The following is a 10,724-nucleotide window of genomic DNA, read 5'->3' as shown; positions in this document are numbered from 1 at the left end:
TGTAGACAGCACGTACTATATGCATGTACGGCGGGTTGTGCCCTTAGCTTAACAGTACATGTACTAATCAATCTTAGTCTTGTTTCTTTCTTTCCACAGGGGAAAAAACAAGAGAGACCTGCAACGTCACCAAAATCGCCACATGGCGGACAAACCCTTCAGTTGCCTCTTCTGTGACAAGAGTTATAACTCCAACGAGGCGCTGAACTACCACAAACGGGCGCACCACGGGATGGATAAGGTCTACAAATGTACGGACTGCGCCACCGAGTTCCACGTGAGGGAGGCGTACAACCACCACATGAAGAGCCACAGGAGAGAGTCGGAGATAGACACCGCCATAGACTTGGTGCTAGAGGGTGCAAGAGCAGACATAGAAGAAGAAGAAGAGAAAGAAGAAAAACCTGAAGAAATTGTTGAAGACAAGAAAGAAAATTAGACAGAGAAAATGACAGGGACTTCAAAGGAAGTGGCCACAATCATTAGAATTATGAAATTTTGATACTAAAACAAAATTTTTCAGTAGTTGTAGAAGGTATGTTATAACTAGAAAGGCCGACATTTGCTTGAGAGCAAATACAGCATATTTCAGCCATCTCCCTCATGCAACAATAGGCCTTGAGGTCGTTGACCCCTTTGGTCATTGGAAAATGACCCAAAAAAATCCCAAATATATTATTTTAAAGTGGTCCATGCCAAAAATTATACATGGGTCATTTGAATAGATATTTAGAGCACCCCTTTACCAATTTACGGGTCATTAGGTTGTAAATCGAGGGAACAGGAGCCAAAAATGTCCAAATTTTGTCTAAAAAATGGCCATAAAATCGCAAAATTAAGCATTTTGTTGTACCGTATGGGAAAACTTTTATTGAATTTATGTGCACATAATTGAAGGGCACTTTTATTCCAAATTTCAGATCATTTGGTTGTAAAACGAGGCTACAGGAGCCAAAAATGTTCTTTTCTGGTCAAAAAATGGCCAAAAATCGCAAAATTAAGCATTTTGTTGTACCGTATGGGAAAAAAATTTTATTGAATTTATGTGCACATAATTGAAGGGCACTTTTAGACCAAATTTCAGATCATTTGGTTGTAAAACGAGGCTACAGGAGCCAAAAATGTCCTTTTTTTGGTCAAAAAATGGCCGTAAATCGCAAAATTAAGCATTTTGATGTACCGTATGGGAAAACTGTTATTGAATTTATGTGCACATAATTGAAGGGCACTTTTATACCAAATTTCAGATCATTTGGTTGTAAAACGAGGCTACAGGAGCCAAAAATGTCTTTTTTTGGTCAAAAAATGGCCAAAAATCGCAAAATTTAACATTTTGTTGTACCGTATGCCAAAACTGTTATTGAATCTAGGTGAGCATATGTTCAAGGCACCTCTGTACCAAATTTCATGTCATTCGGCTGTAATACCAGGGTACAGGAGCCCGAAATATATTAAAAATTGACAAAAACCTCAATAAAATCATTTTAAAGGCAGATATGACAAAAATGAAAAAAACACCTGAGGGTATTGGCTTACTCTACCTTTGTGCCAAATTTCAAGTCAATCGGTTAAAAAATGGCGGAGTTGATTCGATTTGAAGATTTGACAGGAGAAAGAAAGAAAGAAAGAAACATTACGAATACAATATATTTCACCATACCTATGGTATGGCTGAAATATAATAACTTGTGATACAGGACTACTTTTAGATTAGGCCACACCAATTTAATTTCTTGGTTCACGGATTTTTTCATAAAAAATATGGAGCGAGAGGGCGAAATAAAAATGAAAATAAAAATCATAAAATGGTTCGGGTAAAGGTAACGGCTAATCCAAAACATAAAGAAAAAAAGTTTTCAGTTTGAAAAAAGTACAAAAACACTATTATTGTACAGTAACAGCACCTGTACCCACCCTTTAAGGAGCTTATAATATAAAGGCCAATTTGCTACACCAGAAAGTTGGTGAATGGTTTCATTAATGGTGAAAATGTGCTGAGTGGTAATTTTTATTTTTATTCTTTTTTCAAAAAAATAGGAGCGAGCGAATCCGTGAACCAAGAAATTAAATTGGTGTGGCCTTAGATGCTAGATGTTGTACTAGTTTTTTGGCAACGCCTCAGGGGCAGAGCCTGCTGTATAACACAAAACTTTGAGAATGAAGTTTAGGAGCTTGCCTGTATAATGTGGCATATTGTAGAAACAATTTTTAGGATAAACATAAATATTAATGAACAGATGGAAAATGAGCTGAAAATGTTGTCTTTCCAATCATGGTCCTGAAAAAATAGGGTTAGTTGGTAGGGATTTGCTAGAATTTTTTTCTTTACCTTTTTTTAGAGATTTTGACTGAAGTGACCCAACATGTACAGTTTGTCAATGCAAAACTGAAATGTATCGGGGCATTGGAATTTTCAATATCGTACTAGCGGTATACATGTATGCAGGGTTGGACCTATGTTCAGTGGGCCTGTCTATATGCCTTGTTTTATTGAAACAGAAGTGAGGGGAATAATTTCAATAAGCTGTTAAATGTTTTCATCACTCAGATGTCAATTTGAAAATTTTATACCCGAGTTGCTAGCCATGGACCAAAAAAAATGCTGGGGTTGTCAGGTTTTTGCTACGTTTAGGAGGGTTACTGGGAACAACATTTTTCCCAGGCTATATAATGCTGGATGCTTGTACTTCTACTTCTGCCATATATTGAAGATGCTCGTGGCAAGGGTATAGAGATAAGTAAATATAGAAAGACAAATGACTTCGAATGTGGAAGTCAGATATTTTTATAAAGTATCTTTTTCTTACCTCAGAAGTTTCATTTTTTTTGCACCAGGTAAATAACAGATGTAAAACCTTTTTTTATGTACCTTATTAGGTTTAATATTTACTAAAACATTGCAATGCACTATTTATTATATCCTTTTTTTTACTATTTATATTTATTATCCCTTTCTTGATAAAAGATTTGTAAAATAAGATACTTGCATGACAATGCATGAGATCCCATAAGATACTTGCATGAAAATGAGTTACTACATGTATTATTATTATAATAGAATTATAGAATAAATAGACTACAATAGAATTTCGTCAAGACTTTTATATACTGCCTAAGGACCACTTAATCATTGTGGTTTGTTGAATCATGTTACTAGTATTTAATTTGCAACTTCCTCTTCTTATTATATATTATATTACAATTTCATGTAGTCCTCACCATTTTTAAGGCAAATACTGTAAAAATTAATGTAGAGTTGTTTATGACCACTTCACCACAAACTTGAAACCACTGTGAAAATTTTGCTCTGTCTAACCTCCCCACCTACCTCCTTGTCTAAACACTACATGTATGTACTATATATTGTACAGTATTATGATGTGGAGGTGTCTGTTACGGTGAAGACGCAAACACTTTTCAAAGTACAAATTCAGCATAGACCTAATCTTTGAACATTTATTATATACAGAACAGATTATATCAAGAAGTGCTTGTAGGGAGATATGGTTAGATCAGTTACAGTTGATCACGACAGCACTGCCAAATGGACTGTTTTGTCCATCTTCATTTGTATAGCGCCTTAAGTTTGCCCTCTCACTCGTACATGGCTGTCCATAAAGCTGCCAGTGTTTTTATTACTGTACAGTATATGACTGTAGCACTATTGCAATCTTGAAACCACCGCGTAACAATTAATTTTTTCCGCAATATCATATGTAAATCCCTACAGACTTGGGTAATTGATACAGTAAGATGTACACTCAACTGTGTATACATTTTGTATTTATTGTGTGTTATGGGTATTACACATGTTTTAATACAACAGTTTTTAAACTGAATTCCCTTTATTCAATCATCCTTTGTGCACCTGATACAATGTGTTCATAGTTGGACATGAGTGAGTCATTCTCCAGTTATGTTCTTTCACACAGAAATTATGGTTATCCTCTACATTGTAGATAGTCCTGTGATAATCCCAGACTGTCTTTTAAAGAACAATGCTAAGCCTTGTGATATTTACATACAGTTCCTAAATACACTGCTGTGATACTAGTGTATCTGATGTATAGCTATACCGGTACATCAAATGAAATGCAACCACATCTCTATAGATAGTGGGTATAGAATCTCCACCATCCGTGCAACTGAACAGCAGCCTGGCCACATTACACATTTTCAAGCAAGCAGACCAGGTCATCACACCGATAAGTGTGTTGGGTTCTTTTCGTGCAGAGGTTTGATATGTACAAAGCCTTGAGGCTTACTCTCATTTTACATCACCATCCAAAATGACAATTGCAACACCTGTCCATGCTGTCAAAGCTGACCCTGTGATCGAACTCAGGCCCAAGGATCCATGGAATTTGATCCAAATGGGCAAGCTGCAGGACTGCATTACCGCTTGCACCACAGGGACATGTGGTATATATGTACATGTATGTTATAATACATGTGTACACAAACCACAAGACTTAGCAAAAGTGATTTCTTTATACTGTAATTCCTGATTTTTTCACTGTAATGTTATGTTCACGGTTTTCACGGTGACGACTGTAACGTGAACTTATCATTACCGATAAAAAATAATTCACAGACTTTTTTCATGCGCACTTGCCTCGACAGTGAACATTTAGTTCCGAGAACAAGTTCAATTTTCTCAGACCGTGAAAATTTGGTACCGTGAAATAAAGTGAATTACAGTATACATATATATATACATGATCTATACATGAACATGTAAAATATATCTGTAGGCATAGTGAGTAATTATCATTTACAAAATGGAATTCCTGCTTTCAATCTAACAATTCTAGTAACTTTGAAAACAACATAGGCTAAAACTATTCTAAACCATGTGCAATTGTTGCAATAAAATGTGTAAGTGGTGTTAGCCCTGCCTACACCTGTACACCTTTCATTCTACCAACTTCACCAAGGCTCAAAATACTTAACATATCTGTACTGGAACAAATAACATTCTTAACTACAGTACTTGCACCACATAAACCACTCATCCTGATTTTCTCTTTGAGTCAAAACAAATTGCTTTTAAGGTGTTCCTGGCACCATCTTAAATTCTGTATTGTGTTTGAACACAATAAATTGTCTAGAACAAACATAGTTTTAAGTTTAAATGTCCAAAAATGAATAACTACATTACATCAATCTTACATCAATCTCAATTAAAGAAAGAAAAGTTGATTGTCGGGTAGCACACTATGTTGATGGTGCGTCTTTACGCCGAAGTAGGTACACAGTCATGGCGCTGTTTATCGCAAAGCAGCCGATACCTATAGACCGGTAGCCGAAGGTTTCGAACAGGTAGGCAGCGATGGGCGGTGTGATCATGTGTGGGACATGGCCCGCAGATAGGCTCAGGCCCATCACACCTCCTGTGGGGAAAACAGAGGTACAAGACATGAGTCACAAGCTCCTCTTAGTGATCCACAAGAAAACTGCAGGTAAAGTTGGGAGATAAATGTAGTCAGTAAATTTTGTAAATATTCCCAGTGTTTTTGCTTTTGACCTCTCCACCACAAATTTATGAAACTGCAAGTATGCTTTTTTGATGTATTCCTACTGTAAGTATTACAGATTATATCAACTGTAGAATTAAATCACTGCAAGAACATCCTTTCCCGTCCCTGAAAAATATATGAATTCATATTAGATTATGTTCTCAATGAGACAGAATTCAACTTTATTTCAATTTTGACTTTTTTTTGTTACTTTAAGAGTTTTCTTTGCCTTCAGCAACCTTTTCACTGATTCTTCCACTTTTTCTACAGCAAACAGTTATCTTAAAGTGAATGTACCTGTATCCTGAGCAGAAACCCCCTTACTGAGCCCAGAGTTGATCATGGTTGCCAGGATACCGTCCCCAAAGCATCGTGGGAGGAAGGCCAGACCAGCCTGCCAATAGTTGTTGGACAGGGCCTGGATGACAAGAAAATATGCAAATCATAACCACCCAATATTATTAAAGCAGACTGCCCTAATGACCTGACATACAGTTAACCACAAGCTATTTTGATTTCTAGGGTCTTTAATCAAGAATACAAGGTAGGTCTTTTGAATTGAAAAAACAGGAATATAAAATACATCCCCAGGGTCCAATTGCAAGCTGCTTTGCCATATGGATCAAATTGGATATTTCAGAGTGGAGGATTGAACCCTGCTTGGGCATAGTGTAAGGGTTACATCTGTCCCTTTGGATGGGGAAATAAAGTCAAATACCCCGAGTACAAAAAAGCTTCAAGCATCAAACCTTTGCACAGTATAAGCTATCACGGAAAGCATTGTCCTTCACTTCAGTCTAAGATGAAATATTACATCACATAGCTTTGTTTACCATGCACATTTGAAAGTATCAAATGCAAGTATCTAGTGAGAGGGATTGGATGTATGCAAATTTCATCACTATGAATAACGTAGATTACAAAACACTTACCAAGCCAAAATCTCCGATGGTGACAAGGATTTCAGAAAACCGCATGACGTTGATGTCACTCAACCGCTTTGTCAAGGGGCTCACACAGCTGAAGCAGATCTGAAACATACCACAAATGTCAACATGTTCTCGAGTTATTCTGGTCCAAAGTTTGACACAAAATTGATCCCTGCAGTTCTAAAAAAGCCGCTATGGGGCCTCAATTTACAGTACTCAAGAAATACATCTCATGCATGTCCAGAACACCAGATGTCAAAAACAAAATTACTGCTGCAGTACCTTAGAAAGCCACTAGGATGCTATTATTGAACTTGACCTTAGTCTCACCCGCTTATGTTTCAATGCCTATCACAGACACAGGGAAGAGGGGGGATACAAACTTAGCCACGTTTGGGATTGTGTTCACAATTCGGCTTAGAAGAGGTACTTCATAGAAGCTCTGAGGAAGATGTCTGACAGGCATCAAAACAAAAACAGGTGAAAACTGGTTGAGTAGATACTAAAATAAAACTCCAATGTCCAACACACATACCAGATACACGATGCCGAGGTAGGTACCGAAGTACCCGTACTCTTGTGGACTCATGTTGAAGACTTCCATCTGTATGATGGGCATCATGGAGTTCAGGAGGAAGAAGGCCACGCTGCAGAACATCTTTATTCCCAGCAGCTCTGCCACTGCCGGGATCCTCAACAGTCGAAGTATCTCTCTATAGTCAAACAGACTGGTCTCTGGAATTTGAAAAAAAAAAAAAAAAATACGAAAAACCTTTTGGTCTCTCATTTCCTAAATATGTGTGTAAATATGGGTTTGGGCCAATCGCAGGGCAGCAATTTTACAATTGCCTAAGTCATGAGCTAATCAAATTCCTTCCTTGCAATATCCTCTTCTGAAGTCAACAAAAAGCCCCCTGCAGTTCCCACAAATCTTTGCTAGGGGACTACAGTTAAGACCTACATCTCTTCTTCCCAAGCCTTTGAAACAATTGGAACTGTCTGTAGCAAAGACGTTATGTTGTCAACCAACAAACATGCCCACAAGAGGCACCGACAATAATTGTATCAACAATAAATGCATTTAAAAAACATGCTCTTCTAGAGCTCATCTCTCGTCTGAATTCTTACTTTTTTGGCTGGAGGTTTCTACCTTTTCCTCGTTGACTTGTTTAGTGCTGACAGGAATAAAAACGAGGACCAGGGCCACACAGACAGCCGACAAGCTGGCCGCTGCCACACAGGTGAAAGACTCCCTGTATAGACAAGATAATGTCGTTAACAAACTGCCTAAGAGGATCTAACTGTACCTTACCCATTACTGCTATGATGCCGCAGAAATCTTTCAGGTTCACCTGGTCCCAAGTAAATTCCAACTTACCCACCTTGAACCTAAATGTCTATTTAAATGATTTTGTGACTAAAAACATGCAATTCCTACATCGAAATATCAGCATTGGAAAAAGATGAAAACACTGTACAGCCATTATGAAATCAGCATCGTCTTTGATTTGTGATTCTCTCATGTCCTAAGGTCATAGTATGAATGGGCTACTTAGGGGTGGGTACCACTTCACCACACCGGTACAAAACCGTTTTTTCTTATTGGACCGGTGCGGAAAAAACAGACCTGAAAAAATTTGGTGGACCGGATGCTGGACCTATTGGAAAATGAACAGATTATATGATTAAACTTTCAAACGTTTTGGGGCTTAACAGTCAAAGAAAATACGGTAACAAGAGTGAGTAGTGTAGAATCTATAGTCATTTCTACCCAGTTTTACAGTCAATCCTACAGAGGCAGGTAGCCTTGTAGGATTTTAAAACGCCAGTGGGAGTCAAATACACCACAAAACAGATTTTTGTACCAAAATGGACCAATTTATTTTGAGTATCGTCCATTCACAAGTTTCCTTATACTGAATTACTGGGGTAGGTCCAGGTTCAGGTCCGGACCTGGACCTGATCTTCTGGACCTGAACCGGACCTGTACCTCAATTTTCTGTTGGTACCAGTACCCAACCCTCTATTAGCTACTAGAACTGGGCAAGAGTGCAACAAATGAGTAGAAGACTGTCGCTTTCGACTTTGCTCGCATGATGAACTGTCACTGACATTTCTGCATTTACATTTATTACAGCATTCTAGCTGTACAATGCATATAAAGAAATACACTTTGCATCAAGCATTCATGATATACAGTTACCCATAGTGCTCCACCAGCCAGCCAGCTATGGTTGGTCCTAGGATCCGGCCTACCGTGGAGACGATGTTGAGTTTTGCCAGAGCGTCCGCTCGCGTCTTCTCATCTGACAGGTCTGACGCCACCATTTGGAAGGCTGGAAAACATGTTTTTAAAAAATTGTGTCAAATGTCAAATAAAAACAGCAATTATGGGAATACCATCTTAAACCCACCTGTCATTGGATGAATGAACAGCATGGGTGCCCTTGAGATGAACAGCAGTGGGATACCATCCTACACTCACCTGTCATTGGATGAATAAAGAGCATGGGAGCCCTTCATATTAACAGCAGTGGGATACCATCCTAAACTAACCTCTCATTGGGTGAATGAACAGCATGGGTGCCCTTGAGATAAACATCAGTGGGATACCATCCTTGACTCACCTGTCATTAGATGAATGAACAGCATGTGTGTAAAGTCACCTGTCATTGGATGAATAACAGCATGGGAGCCCTCGATAAAAACATTAGTGGGATACCATCTATGTGGGATACCCACCTGTCATTGGATGAATGAACAGCATGGGTGCCCTGGAGATAAACAGCAGTGGGATACCACCAGAGAAGGCCATGGCCACCAGCAAGCTTTCCACCATCATCCCGAGGAATGTCAAGGTCATGGCAGCCCTGCCCCCGTACAGGTCTCCGAACCGGCCGAAGATGGGACATCCGGCCAGCTGAGCGACGGCGATGGTGGTCTGCAGGTAGCCCCAGGTGGTGGGGTCAACGCCAAGCTTCTTAGACACAAACTGGGGGTAGAAAAAGGACCGTCGCAAGGTCATCTTGTGGTTTATAGGGTCATTGACTGACATGTTCGATCTAAAGGTTTAGGGTTTGAATCCCTAATAGTAGCACTCAGTGGCCCCAAAAGTTGTGCCCTTGGGAAAGGTACTTGCACAACTTGCACCAGATCAAATTGTGTCAAAGAGTATTTTGAGCCATGTCGATAATGCATTATGTTACAATGATAGAAACATATATTAATTTTCTCATAATATTGTCATATACTACCATAGTAAACATTGTAACAATGCCAATTGCTGGAATACAATAAACATTTTGTCTAAACACAACTGTGCGTAGCATACAGCAAATGTTTATTCCAATTTTATCATTTTTATAATCATAAACATAATAAATGCAATTTATTTTATTACATGATGATGTGACAAATATTGCCACGTGAAAGATTCCCCATTTCACCCCTCCACCAGCGATTATACTTAAATACAGTAGTGTTATTTTCACGTTATCTAACGTAAGTAGGGACTATTTAAAGGTTGTTTTTTTGGTAGATATGTATGATAGACAAATTCTTACCGGGAATGCTCCACCTTGTAGATGTGAACTGATTCCATAGATGGCGTAGTTCACGTGGATCATAAACATCAGAAACTTGATGTTCCGTCGTGGGGCACTCATCTTCACTTCTTCTCTGGTCCCGGACTCTTCGGTATTTACTGTAATCATTCTTGTTTTGGGAAACAATAACAGTTCTAGGCCTCTATAAACATTATGCAGTCACGTTGCAAAGTTCTGAGCTCCTGTCTTCAGGTGAATTACAATATCGTATTTACAAACTTGTCCAATGCAAAATTGTTGACATCTTTGCTGACATATAGCCTGACTAATACAACCTGTTTGGCCACCACATCGTAATTACTTCAACTCGAACCTTCAGCTTCACACTGCACAGATTAGGACTGGACACGAACCCGGAAGTGGCACCTCGCACCGACGGGTCATGACCACAACGTCACCACTCACGCGCGACACCTAGTGGATTTATTGAAAACAGCATACTCTTGAAATCGTAGAGAGAGTAGAGTGGAGTGTTACTGAGTAGAGTAGAGATCTTCGGAATAAGAGTAAGCCGAACACAAAACGTTTAGAAATTTCATTTGGTTGATCATATCTTTACTGTTACTTTATCAATGTATTACACATCGTCGAAAATGTCGTTTATTAACCTTCATAATGATGCACCAAATGGTTACTCTCCAAGCAGAGGGCAGTCCTTTTAGGATCGGAAT

The 10,724-nt window shown here is 38.8% G+C and overlaps 2 protein-coding genes across 2 annotated transcripts in view; one reads left to right on the top strand and one right to left on the bottom strand.

Annotated features, from left to right (window-relative positions):
- LOC118420771 (gastrula zinc finger protein XlCGF26.1-like) overlaps positions 1 to 3,848 on the top strand; it is a 9,171-nt gene extending 5,323 nt beyond the window's left edge. Inside the window, exons 6-8 of the mRNA XM_035827752.1 lie at positions 100 to 542; positions 1,679 to 1,714; positions 2,085 to 3,848. Coding sequence (XP_035683645.1) covers positions 100 to 439 — 340 coding nt within the window. The 3' untranslated portion in view covers positions 440 to 542; positions 1,679 to 1,714; positions 2,085 to 3,848. The remainder of the gene's footprint in view (positions 1 to 99; positions 543 to 1,678; positions 1,715 to 2,084) is intronic.
- Positions 3,849 to 4,793: 945 nt separating this feature from the next.
- Positions 4,794 to 10,446, bottom strand: LOC118421484 (solute carrier family 22 member 18-like). Its single transcript, XM_035828795.1, has 8 exons — positions 10,012 to 10,446; positions 9,191 to 9,440; positions 8,652 to 8,784; positions 7,577 to 7,701; positions 6,984 to 7,183; positions 6,452 to 6,550; positions 5,817 to 5,937; positions 4,794 to 5,393 (listed from the first exon to the last, which is right to left on the bottom strand). The coding sequence occupies exons 1-8, from the start codon at positions 10,159 to 10,161 to the stop codon at positions 5,218 to 5,220; spliced, it is 1,254 nt and encodes a 417-aa protein (XP_035684688.1). The 5' UTR covers positions 10,162 to 10,446; the 3' UTR covers positions 4,794 to 5,217.
- Positions 10,447 to 10,724: the final 278 nt, after the last annotated feature.

The sequence above is a fragment of the Branchiostoma floridae genome, chromosome 8 (assembly GCF_000003815.2).
Source record: "Branchiostoma floridae strain S238N-H82 chromosome 8, Bfl_VNyyK, whole genome shotgun sequence".
Lineage (NCBI taxonomy): Eukaryota > Metazoa > Chordata > Leptocardii > Amphioxiformes > Branchiostomatidae > Branchiostoma > Branchiostoma floridae.
Note: the sequence above shows the minus strand (reverse complement) of the source record. Positions and strands in the feature narration are given on the sequence as shown.